General features: G+C 37.5%; 1 protein-coding gene across 6 annotated transcripts in view; it reads right to left on the bottom strand.

Annotated features, from left to right (window-relative positions):
* The window catches only part of SFMBT1 (Scm like with four mbt domains 1), a 132868-nt gene that overhangs the window by 59080 nt on the left and 59842 nt on the right, over positions 1-13946 (bottom strand). For all 6 annotated transcript variants that reach the window (XR_009565891.1, XM_060308327.1, XM_060308325.1 and 3 more), the window contains exon 2: positions 2570-2724. Coding sequence is in view for 5 of the 6 variants with exons in the window: in XM_060308327.1 (XP_060164310.1) it covers positions 2570-2597 (28 nt within the window). In the remaining variant the exon portion in view is untranslated. The remainder of the gene's footprint in view (positions 1-2569; positions 2725-13946) is intronic.

Here is a 13946-nt window from a genome sequence, read left to right as displayed (position 1 = left end):
CAGGTTCAAGCCCTGGTCCGGGAAGATCCCACATGCCGTGGAGCAACTAAGCCCGTGCGCCACAACTGCTGAGCCTGTGGTCTAGAGCTCGCAAGCCACAACTACTGAACCCGCAAGCCACAATTACTGAAGCCCGTGTGACTAGAGCCTGTGCTCCGCAACAACAGAAGCCACAGCAATGAGAAGCCCACGCACCGCAACAAAGAGTAGCCCCTGCTTGCCACAACTAGAGAAAGCCTGTGCGCACCAACGTGCTAAAAGTAAATAAATAAATAAATAAATGTATTAAAAAAACAGAGAAAACAAACGGACAAAAATGGCAGACGGGGCTTCCCTGGTGGCGCAGCGGTTGAGAGTCCGCCTGCCGATGCGGGGGACACGGGTTCGTGCCCCGGTCCGGGAAGATCCCACATGCCGCGGAGCGGCTGTGCCCGTGAGCCATGGCCGCTGAGCCTGCGCGTCCGGAGCCTGTGCTCCGCAATGGGAGACGCCACAGCAGTGAGAGGCCCGCGTACCGGGAAAAAAAAAAAAAAAAAAAAAAAAGGCAGACGTGAGCCCTAACATATCAATAATTACATTAAGTGTAAATGATCTACACCAATTACAAGACTGAAAAAAAAAATTTTAATGACTACATGCTGTTACAAGAAACTTACTCAAAATATAACAATTTACACAGGTTGAAAGTGAAAGGATGAGAGACTTCCCTGGTGGTGCAGCGGTTAAGAATCCGCCTGCCAATGCAGGGAACACGGGTTCGATCCCTGGGCCAGGAAGACCCCACATGCCGCGGAGCAACTAAGCCCGTGGGCCACAACTACTGAGCCTGCGCTCTAGAGCCCATGCACCACAACTACCGAGCCCACACACCGAAACTACTAAAGCCAGTCTGCGCCCTCTAGGGCCTGCATGTCGCAACTACCGAGCTGCGAGCTGCAACTACTGAAGCCCATGTGACTAGAGCCTGTGCTTCTCAACAACAGAAGTCACAGCAATGAGAAGCCCACGCACCGCAACAAAGAGTAGCCCCTGCTTGCCACAACTAGAGAAAGCCCGTGCGCAACAAAGACCCAGTGCAGACAAAAATAAATAAAATTAAAAAAAAAAAGAAAGTGAAAGGATGAAAAGGATATACCATGCAAACATTAATAAAAAGAAAGTAGGAATAGGTAAATCTGTAGAGACAGAAAGTAGACACGGTTGCCAGAGGGTAGATTAAGCAAGAAATGACTGCTGATGGTTTCTTCTGAGGAGTGATGAAAATGTTCTGGAATTAGGTAGTAGTGTTGGTCACACAACTTTCTGAATATACTAAAAACTACTGAACTGTATACTCTCAAAGTGTAAATTTTATAGTATGTGAATTATATCTTTAAAAAATATTTCAATAAAGATGTTTTTAGGAAACCTCAATAGTTAAAAAAATTATTAATTAAAAAGCAAACAAACCATATGATTAATAAGTGAGCCAAAAATACGAAGACATGGTACTGAAGGGGATACAGGGATAGCAAGTAAGCACCTGTTCAACATCATTTGCATTCAGCCAATAGGGGAAAGAAAATTAAGACCAGGATGAGCTATCATTACACATCTATCAGCATGACTTAAATAAAAATAGTGACAATACCAAATGGCTGTGAGGATGTGAAGAAATCAGATCTCATATACTGCTGCTAAGAATGCATAATGGTACAGCCACTCTGGAAAGTAGCTGTGCTCCTCGGCATTTATCCCAGAAAAATGAAATTTTATGTATATGATTGTTTATAGCATCTTTATTCATAAAAACCAAAAACTGGAAGCAACCAAAATGTACTGCAACAGATGAACGGTTAACCAAACTGCAGTATATCCACGGAATACTAGCAAGCAATAAAAGGGAACAGACTACTGATACATTCAAGAATTTGGATGGATCTCAGGGGCATTATTTTGAGTGAAAAAGTCCATCTCAAAAAGTCACATACTGTGTGGTTCTATTTATGTAACATTCTGGAAATGACAAAATTATAGAGATGAAGAACCGATTAATGGTTACCTGGGGTTAGGGAATATTGGGGAAGAGGAGTAGGTGTAACTATGAAGGGGCAGTACAAAGGAGCTCTGTGTGGTGATGGAATAGTTCTGTATCTTGACTGAGGTGGTGCTTACAGGAATCTACACGTGATAAAATGACAGAACTACATACATTTTATACATAGCTTTTATACTGTACTATACTTAAATGAGATGTAACTTAGAGTAGAAACTGAGTGAATGGTACATGAGAACTGTCAGTATTTTTGCAAGCTCCTATGAATTAATAATTACCTCAAAAGAAACTTTGTGTTTTTTTTTTTTAACGAAGTCTGCTCATAAAAGTTATTTACTTTTTCAACAAACATGCTGAGTACACGCCCACCCCCACCCCTCAGTGCCAGGTTCTCTGCCAGGTACAAAGAAAGACAACTCATGTCTTCAAAGAGCTTCCCATTTAGTGGTAGAAAGATAAGCCATACAACATAACACAGGTAAGTAATGGAATTCTGCACTCTGAAGAATGGATTTTGCTCAGCAAAACCAATACCTGCATCAATCTGCTGCTCCCCGTTCATTTCCACAGCACATGGGTGATCTCCTCCCCACACAGAGGACAGGCCTTATAGTTATGCTACAGTCTGAAGATTACTTGCAGTTCTCAAGCATCTGTTCAATGGGCATCCAAGCGTCCAAATGAAAGTGCTGAAAAATCAAAAAGAACACATTAACAGGCTGCAGCCCAGTGTTTATTCAGTCATAAGACATGATACTCTGGTGGGTTGAAAGGGCAGATAAAACAAAAATACACTGGCAGAATAGATGGAACTAGAGAAAAAAAATTTGACACCTTTTCTAATTTTGAAGACTGTGTGTGTGTGTGTGTGTGTGTGTGTGTGTGTGTGTGTGTGTGTGGAGAGAGAGAGAGAGAAAGAGCTATCAAGACCTTGATATCTAAAAATCACAAAAAATCAACATATATATGAATCACTACCCCTTCAACTTAGATTATAATACTGAGCACCACTATCCACAAAAACTCTAATTCCTAATGAAATCCTGGGGGGAAAAGTTAGCTTTCAATGCCCTGTCTTAACCAGTAAATAAGATTCAGGATACGACATATTATTTTATCTAGTTTTCCATTTCATTTACCTAGAATATTATGCAGAACCAAAAAGTATCAACTATATTTGTCTACAATTACACTTATAAAGAGAGCTCAATCCCTCCAAAATAACCTCTGAAACCATTTATTCTTTTTTAAAAAGGCTTTATTGGGATATAATTCACATGCCAAAATCTCCCATTTTAAGTGTACAATTCAATAATTTTCAGTAAATTTATAGTTGTATAACCATCACTATAATCCAATTTTAGAATATTTCCATCACCCTGGAAAGAAACTTCATTCCCCATTTGCAGTTCTTCTCCATTCCATCCCTAGCCTCAGGCAACCACTAATCTGCTTTTGTCTCTAGAGATTTTGCCTCTTCTGGACATTTCACACAAATGAAATCATACAACATGTGGTCTTTTGTGGACTTCTTTCACTCAGCATGTTTTTGAGGCCCATCCATGCTGCAGCATGGATGAATCTATTTCTTCTTGCTTTACATACATGTAGAACAATCTAAGATACTGCCTTTATATATGCCTAACAGATTAGAAAGAGTAAATGCAAGGGGGAAAAGGAGCTGCTGCAGGAAGGCGTGATGTGAACTAACCTCAAGGGCAACAATGCAGAAAACTATAAAGGTGGAATAGCAACTCAACAGCCACAGCTGCCTGGGTGATACCTACAAGAGCAAACAACTCTGAACCTCTCAAAAAGATTCTGATTCTGTATTAGATCCCCAGTAAAAGATTATCATAAAAATCTTTTAAACACTAAGAAAAAATTAGTTTAAATTTTAACATACTCTTTGAAAAGGTACAAGCTACCTCAAGTACAACAGTGTGAGCTGGGTGATAGGGATACCCAGATTCTAGTCCCAGCTCTACCCGTAACTAAATATGCAATCTTATACGGACTATATTATGTCATTTTTTTTTTTTTTTTTTTTTTTTTTTTTTTTGCGGTACGGAGGCCTCTCACTGTTGTGGTCTCTCCCGTTGCGGAGCACAGGCTCCAGACGTGCAGGCTCAGTGGCCACGGCTCACGGGCCTAGCCGCTCCACGGCATGTGGGATCTTCCCGGACCGGGGCAAGAACCCGTGTCCCCTGCATCGGCAGGCAGATTCTCAACCACTGCGCCACCAGGGAAGCCCTATTATGTCCATTTTTAAAATCTGTAAAATGAGTGTAACATTTTCAGATTTTAAAACTAAATTTCATATTGAGCATAGAGAAAATCTTAATAACAGTTAAAATTATGGATATCCCATTTGAGGTAACTGCCAGTTATCCAAAATCTTTTCATACAACAACATAAGCACTGAAACTCACACTTTCGCAGATAGGAACAACTGAATAGAAACCTGGTAGTGAGATTTAAAGCCTCTAAATAAGCTTTCTTCTCTCAGTTTACTTTCCTACCCCAAGCCCAAAACATTCAAACTGTACCATTCCACCTGCCAATTCATTCACTCCCCATATTTATTAAACACTAGCTCATTACCATCCACTATTCTAGGAAATAAGGGTAAAGCAATCAAGAGAGACTTGGTTCCCGCACTCATGATGCTTATTTTCAACTGGTGTAAGACAATTTAAGCCAACAATTTAAAACAATTATTTAAAGTGCTATGAAGGAAAAGCAGCAGTAGGTGCTAAGATAGAACATAATGGCAGACCTAACCTAAACTAAGAGGTCACTGACAGCGTCCCTGGGGCGGGAAAAGGTATTTAAGCTGACACTAAAGGGGAAACAGCAGTTAGGCAAAAAGGGCAGAAAGGAAAGAATAGTCCAGGAACAGGGAGCAGCACATACAAAGGCTCTAAGGTGGGGAGGAACTGAGAGCAGGCCACTGTGGCTGGAGCATGGGAACCAACCGGGTAAGTGGCACACAATGAAACTGGACAGGAAGAGTAGGAATAACGCAGTTGATACAAACTGGGGATTTACCATAAGCTGGGTACTGTCCAAAGCACTTAAACATATTAACCCATTTAATACTCTCAACAACTGGACAAGGTGACATCACTATCATGAGGAAACAGGCACAAAACAGGTACTACCTGCCAGTGTCCCACAGCTACTTAAGTAGGAAAACCAGGTCTCAAACCTAGCAAAACATCCACATTATAGGTCCTCAAACGCTGTATTATAGTGCCTCTCAATGGGAAGCAACCGAGGGTTTTCTTAAGCAGAGAAAGGATCAAATCTGTGTTTTTAAAAACATCACTCTGGGAAAAAAAAAAAAATTACTCTGGACCCAATCAGAGAAACCATAAAGGAGTGACAAAAAAACATAAAAGTATAAAATTTCTACATGGCAAAAGACACCGGAAATAAAATTCAAAGATAACAGAGTAGGTCTTAAAAGTTCTCATCACACACAAAAAAATTTTTCTAACTATGTATGGTGACAGATGTTAACTAGATTTATTGCAGTAATCTTCACAATGTATACAGATATCAAATCATTATGCTGTATGCCTTAAACTAATATAATGTTATATGTCAATTTTACTTCAATAAAAATAAATAAATAAGACAGTTGAGATGGGTGAAAATATTAACAACATGTAAGATAATGGATTAATTTCCAAATACAAGCGCCCATAATTCAAAAAGAAAAAAAGAAAAATCGGTAAAATATGTAATTAATCCACACTAAAAATGAGAGTTAATACTTACAAAAATATGCTCAATCTCATTAGTAGTGAAATAATGAGACTTTTTAATCAAATACTATTTTTTTCACCTTTCCAACTGGTAAAATTTTTAAAACTGAAAATCTCCAGAGTTGGCAAGGAAGACACACAAAGGGAGAGAGTATATATTGGTACTACCTTTTTGGAGAGGAATTTAATGATAAATAATTTAACATATAAAGATTTAAAAGACAAACTCTTTGAGCAATAATTCTACTGTTAAGAACCTTTCACACAACACAATATGTGGAATCTAAAGAAGTGATACAAATGAACTTATTTACAAAACAGAAACAGACACAGAAAACAAACTTATGGTTACCAAAGGGTAATGGCAGGGGAGGGATAAATTAGCAGTTTGGGAATAACAGATACACACTATATATAAAATAGATAAACAGCAAGGACCTACTGTAGAGCACAGGGAACTATATTCAATATCTTGTAATAATCTATAATGGAAAAAATCTGAAAAAGAATAGATATATATATATGTATGTATAACTTAATCACCTTGCTTTACACGTGAAACTAACACAACATTGTAAATCAACTATACTTCAATAAAAAATAAATTTAAAAAAAGCACTCTTGAACAACAACAAAATAACCTTTCACACAACACAAATGTGTGGAAGGCTACATAGCCAATGATGTTTGCTGCTGTATTATCTGTAACAGTGAGAAACCAGAAACAGCCTATATGTCCATCAAATGTGAATGAGATGGCTACAGACATTATGATACACCTACACTAGGAAATAATTTGTAATCATTAGAAGAATTCAAGTAGATCCATAAAAGCATATGGGAATGTCATCTATATTCTCAATGAAAAAAGCAAGTGAAGGACAATTATTATTTATATTAACTTTTCAAAATCCTGTGTCCATTGTTTACTTGGCTATGTGACTTTCAACAATCACCTTATTGGTGCCAATGACATCACTAATAAAATGGAGTGTAACAGTACTGTACCTACCTCACCGGACTGACAGGATAAGTAGGATAAACAATGAAGTGCACGTAGCATAGAGCTACATAGTAAATGCTGAGTTAATGTTAACTGTTATGCAATATTGACAGATTCAAGTTCCTATGGCACTAACTTAGGGTCATTTCTACATATAGTCTTGAAACTTCATCATGGGTCTGATGTAACAAAATTATCTGTTGGTTTACTAGGTTGTGAAGATGTCATCCACTGCTTACACTCATAAACTCTTGAAATACGTCAGCATATTTTGTGCAGCGAGCCACATAGTGCAATAATAATAATTATTATTATTAATAAATCTTCAAAGCCAAAAAGACATGAGCTGGGGGAAATGCCAAGTCTTATGTAGCTGAAACTAAGAATGTAACTTTTAAAAAATTAAGTTATAATTAACACACATTATTACATAAGTTTCAGGTGTAGTGATTCGGTATTTTTTTTTAAAGTTTTCTTTATTTATTTTTGGCTGCATTGCATCTTCGTTGCTGCGAGCGGGCTTCCTCTAGTTGCAGTGAGTGGGGGCTACTCTTCGTTGCGGTGCGCGAGCTTCTCATTGCAATGGCTTCTCTTGTTGTGGAGCAGGGGCTCTAGGCACATGGGCTTCAGTAGTTGTGGCTCACAGGCTCTAGAGCGCAGGCTCAGTAGTTGTGGCGCATGGGCTTAGTTGCTCCGCGGTATGTGGAATCTTCCCGGACCAGGGCTCGAACCTGTCTCTCCTGCATTGGTAGGTGGATTATTAACCACTGTGCCACCAGGGAAGCCCCCAGTATTTTTATACATCACTGCAAGAAGACCATTTACCATCTGTCAACATACAAAGTTGTTAAAAAGGGCTGTGACATTTTTTTGATCTTACAGCATCACTTAGATTTTAATAAATAATCAGTTCATTGTCTTAATAGTATCATGAGAAATAAACTGATGAAGCCTTTTGCTGTAGAACATCTGTCAGATCTTTCTCTTTATTGCTAGTCTGCTCTCTTTTTATGCAGTGAGAAAAAAACAATAAAATATCGAGGAGCTTAAAATATAAAAATTTAATTCACTTTTCATTTATTTCCTATTCATGTTAAACTGTTTTACTGTCTTTATTTATCACTGATTTTGGTATTATAACTCCTCTTGTGGTGACTAGAATACATCAGAATTATTTATTTAAATAAGTTCTCATGAACTAACTAATCTGGACCTTGTTCATCTTATTTAAGAATTCTTTCAGTGAACTAAACAGCAGCCTAGATATTTACAGGAGGTTCTAATAAAAGAGACTAAAGCCAGTATTTTAAAATAGGAAACACTTCTAAGAAACATAAATAACAATTTAAAAAAGCAAAGCTAATTGTACAAAACCAGCTTTGATGTCAAACACACACACACACACACACACACACGCACACAAAGAAAACAGAAACAAAACCCAGGTAGAATAAAACTGAACTGAATTCGCTACTTCATTTTTAGTGATATATCAATATAAAATAAAACCACCATGGAATACTTATACTTTAATAGATTTTTAAAAAGATCTAAAAGTCATCTGAACAACAAACAGCTACATGATGCTTCCCCTCCCATGCTATTTCAGTTTACCCATGCAGTCCACACTCTAAGCTTATACTACTCAGCTGCACGTTAATGCTCTTGATTTTCAAGGCTAAGATTAAACACTGAGTAAGAGTATTTATAATGTAGAAAAGTTACAATAATGCAAGAGAGATTTCTGTAGCATGAGTCGTCCTCAGCCAAATGATTTAACATGTTGGATATAATTTTTAAAGCACTTAGGAAGAAGGACAGAAACTCAGTGTGACTATAAAGATATGACCTAGTATGTATGGTGGTTGCAAGAAAATGCTTTAATTCAGTAAATATTTACCAGACAGTTAAAAGGAAAATTCCCACTAACTAACATGCTTGAATTTGCACTCCTCTCCCTCAACCGAACAAATGGAAGGTCAGTAATAATATCAAGTATGTTGTAAATATGGTAAGTGCAAACAATTCAGCAAATCAGATGCTCCATTTTGGGCAGATTTGCGAAGTTAACCCTGCCCTTGACGGTAAATGCTAGTGGTAGAGTCACTGTATTTTTTGTTCCCCAACAGGTGTTGATTTCAGTTGGCCTTTCACTCTCCACAAGGGTTAATCATCACTCCCTGACCTTGTGCACATCTTATTTGACAGGCTATCTAAATTAAATCTTATGCTTCCATCTGTCAAATGTCAATGTAACTTGATTATCATGGGTAGAAATTTTCTATTGTTTCATTAAGTTGTTTGTTGTTATTGTTTTTAACCCACTGCTACATGTTTAACTAGGGAGATAAAAAATAAGTCTGTTAAGTTGACACATCTTAGCCACTCAAATCATCTAAGTTAAATCTGACCCTAACTTAACTTTTTCATGATTATGTAAATGCAACACAGGGCACATCTATCTCAGCTTTACAAATCAGTACTTATTAATTTACAAAACCAGTAAAAGCTTTAAATAAAACCCACAACTCAAGAATACCCTAATTTTTTAAAAACGTGCTCAACATCACATCATCAGGGAAATGGAAATCAAAACCACAGTGAGATACCATCTCACACCTGTCAGAATGGCTATTATCAGAAAGACAAGAAATAACAAGTGTTGGCAAGGATGTGGAGGAAATCCCTGTGCACCACTGGTGGGAATATAAATTGGTGTAGGCACTGTGTGAAAACGCTATGTAGATTCTTCAAAAAATTAAAAACAGAACTACCATATGATCCAGCAGTTCCACTTCTGGGTATGTGAAATGAAAGGAAATGAAAACACTAGCTCAAAAAGATACCTACACCCCCATGTTCATTGCAGCATTATTTACAATAGCCAAGACATGGAAGCAACCTAACTGTCCATGGATGGATGGATAAAGAAGATGCTGTGTACACATATATACACACATAATCGAATCATTTTGCAATATATATATATATATATCAAATCACAGTGTTGTACAACTTGGACTAATACAATGTTATATGTCAATTATATCTCAATCTTTTAAAAAGCCAAATTATGAGGCAATATTTTAAAAGGGTTATTTTGGACTAACAATGAGAAATTTTTAAGTAAAATATGGTACAAGCATACACTGTATTACTACATGGCCAATAAAACTGTGTTAGAGAAATGTTTTCCTTCCCAATCAAAATCCCAATAGGGTATTTTATTCACCTTGATGAGCTAATTTTTAAATGCATCTAAAAGAGAAAATGTACAATCTAGCTACATATTTGTAAAAGATGATATATGATGAAGCTAGTTCCTTCTATCAAAATATTAAAATAGTGTAGTATTAGTGCAAGAAAAGACAAATACACCCATAAAATAGAATGAGATTGAGAAATAGATGCATTTATATGAGAGTACAGTTTGTGATACAATGGCATCCCATATCAATTGTGAAAGGATGAACAAACTAATAATAAAGAATTGGCTATCCATTTTGGGAGGAAAAAAATTAGATCCTTACTTCATGTTGCAACATAAATAAATCCCAGGTGAATTAAAAGAGCAAAACATGAAAATTAAGACTCTAAACAAATTAAAAGAAAAACACAAGAGAATATGGTTATAACCTTGGTATAGTATAGACTTCCTTAAGCAAGGAAGCTATAAAATGGATACATTTGACTACATAAACATTTAAAACTTCTGATTAGCAAAAAGACACCATAAACAACTTTCAAAGCCAAGTTAATAGACTAGAAAAAAATACTGCCAGCATATATCAATATAATAGACAAAGAATTAACAGCCATAATTACAGAAAGCACCTATAAATCAATGAAAAATGACCAAACCTTATAGGGGCAAAACAGTCAGATATAAACAGGAATATTACAGAAGAAATGCAAATGACTTAAAAGCATATGAAAATATGTTTAACATCAACAGCTAAAACAAGTTATTTTTCACTCACAGATTGGCAAAAATAAAAGATTAATAACACCCAATATGGGTAAAGATATGGAGATATGAATGCTGCTATCACCGGTTGAAGAGCACAAATGGATGCGACGCTTTTAGAAAGAAATTTTATTTCATCAAAAATTTTAACCTGTATTCTCTACAACCGAGCAATTCAATTTCTAATATCTATTTCAGAAAACTATCCAAAAAATAAATAAGCAGCATAACGATTTCAAAGAAAGAGATTAAATTGTTCTCACTTCCAGGGCATACACAGAGAAGACACTCCCACACGTACAAAGTGCAAAAGCCTAAATGTATGCTTGAGCAATGTCTGTGGCTAGGGAAAAACTGGAAACCTCAGTATCAATCAGTAAATTAGGGCACATTCGTTAAGATGAGAGTTAAAAAGAATGAGATAGTTTAATGGGTACAGAGTTTATGTTGGGAGTGATGAAAAGGTTTTGGGTATAGACAGTGGTTTGTGTGTGTGTGCATGCTTATAAAACATACTCAAACATACACAAAACTACATATTTCTATAGTATATACATTTCTTTATATATCTACAGATACTTTTAAAATGATCTGGAAGAATGCATCCAAATCACTACCAGTGGTTACTTCTAGGAGAGTGAGATTCAGCAATAGGGTAAAAGGGAATTTGTGCTTTATCTGCTTTGAATAAACATTTTATGATCAGAATGTATGCATATGTGTACTTCTATGACTTAAATTTTTATTTTAAGAAAAAAATGCATTTACTGACATGGAAAGTTATTTATTCATTCTTTCAACAAATATTTACCAGAAACCTACTCTGTGTTAATAAGCCCTATCAAAATATTAGGGATGTTATCAGTGAAGAATACTCACCAAAATCCCTGCCCTCATGAAGCTTATGTTTTAGTGGGAAGGAGAAAAAGTACTTTTCGAAATATGGTAAGTGATAGAGCTGGGCAGGGGAGACGCATAGGCTGAAAGTTGAATGCGGAGGTTGCGATGGGGGGGTGGGGCGGGGACCGGGACGAGGGGAGGGGGGGAGCGTCACTGAAAAGGTAACATTTGGACAAAGACTTGAAGGACAAACAGAAGGAAAAAGCCTGCCAGCCATAGGGAAAACCCAGAACAAAGGCCCTAGAATGAGGACATGTGAGGTGTGTTCTAAGACTAGCAAGGAAGCCAGGGTAGTACAGGCTACATAAATAAGCAAGCGAGAGGAGAGGCAAGACAGCTGTCAACCTCACACTGTTTGCCACACTCCCAGTCTCCTTTGTGACTGTCTCCCACCTACAGTCCTTAGGGAACTATGATATTTACCAGGACCCTGCTCCTCTGGGGGTGATAAAACATAAAGGCAAGGCTGGTGGGAATGTACAATGGTGCAATCCCTTTAGAAAACAGTCTGGCAGTTCCTGAAAATGTTAAACATAGATTTACCATGTGACCTAGCAATTTCACTTCTTGGTGTATACCCAAGATGACTGAAAACATATGTCTACACCAAAACTTGTACATGAATGTACACAGCAGCATTATTTGTAATGTCAAAAGGTAGAAACAACCCAAATGTCCACCCACCCATTAATGGATAAATAAAATATGGGGGACTTCCCTGGTGGCGCAACGGTTAAGAATCCACTTGCCAATGCAGGGAACACGGGTTCAATTCCTGGTCCAGGAAGATCCCAAATGCCATGGAGCAACTGAGCCCGCGTGCCACAACTACTTAAGCTCGCACGCCTAGAGCCTGTGCTCCGCAACAAGAGAAGCCACCGTGATGAGAAGCCCGCGCACCACAACCAAGAGTAGCCCCCGCTCACCCCAACTGGAGAAAGCCCATGCGCAGCAACAAAGACCCAACACAACCAAAAACTAAAAAATAAAAGAAAAATAAAATATGGGATATCTAACACAACGGAATATTATTTGGCCATAAAAAGGAACAAAGTACTGATACACGCTACAACATAGATAACCTTGAAAATACTGTGCCAAGTGAAAGAGGTCAAACACAAAAGGCCACATATTATATGCTTCCATTTATATGAAATGTACTGAAGAAGCAAATCCACAGAGACAGAAGGCAGATTAGTGTGGTTGCCCAGGCTGGGGGAGAGGCTAATGGGGAGTGACTAACATGTACAGGGTTTCTTGCGGGGGTGTTGAAACATTGTAAAATTAGGTGGTTGAGATAGCTGTACCACTCTGAATAAAAACCACTGAACTGTACACTTTAAATAAGTGAACTTTATGGTATGGAAAAATATCTTGATAAAGCTGTAAAAAAAAAAAAGGTAAAAAAATATTAAGGACACAACTGTGCTTTTAAAATAACATTATTCCCATTTTCAAATACAGAAGCCAATGACAAAAAGAGACAAGGAGTCTGGGTCACCATTAGGATATGCAACAGAACAAGGAAAGATAATTTAGCTGTCACTGTTGTGTATTAGTTAAGTCAATGCTTTAAAAGATAAATTCCAAATTTCTGTTGTTTAATCCAACAGATATTTATTTCTCACACACATAAAGTCCAAACAGATGTTCTTAATGAGTGGGGCAACTCCCCTCCACGTGGTAATTCATGGAGTCAAGTGCCTTCTACCTCACACCTCCTCCATCTTCAACAAAGGGTTCTCAAATCTTCGAATATAGGGGGATCACTCACGGGAGGTTCTCCTGGGCCAGGCCTGCAAGCGGCACCTCCCTTCTACCCACGGTCTGCTAGTTAAAACTTAGTCATGTGACCCATCTGCTCTAAGGGAAGCCGAGAACTCTAATGCAGTACTTCCCGACATTAGTAAATATGAGTGTTTAGAATTAGCATTGCCATATTCTAGAATTCATATCAACAGCTAATATTAGTTATTTTATTTAAAGAAGCCTCTACGGATCAACAGTAGTGATACAACAAACTGCCATGGAATTGCTTTCTCAACTAATCAATAAATATTTACTGAGTACATACTATCTGCCACATATTGTTTTAGGTAAACAAATAGAGGGGGGGAAACCTTGCCCTCACGGATCTCACAATCCAGCACGGGGAGACAGAAAAACAAAGTGTATATAGCATATTGAACAAAAATAAATGTTAGGAGGAAAATGAAGCAAGGAAGGAGGACAGAAGTACTACTTTCAAAAAGGTGATTAAGGTCTTAG

Source organism: Globicephala melas, chromosome 11, assembly GCF_963455315.2.
Source record: "Globicephala melas chromosome 11, mGloMel1.2, whole genome shotgun sequence".
Lineage (NCBI taxonomy): Eukaryota > Metazoa > Chordata > Mammalia > Artiodactyla > Delphinidae > Globicephala > Globicephala melas.
The sequence above is the reverse complement of the archived record's forward strand: the minus strand, read 5'-3'. Positions and strand labels throughout refer to the sequence as shown.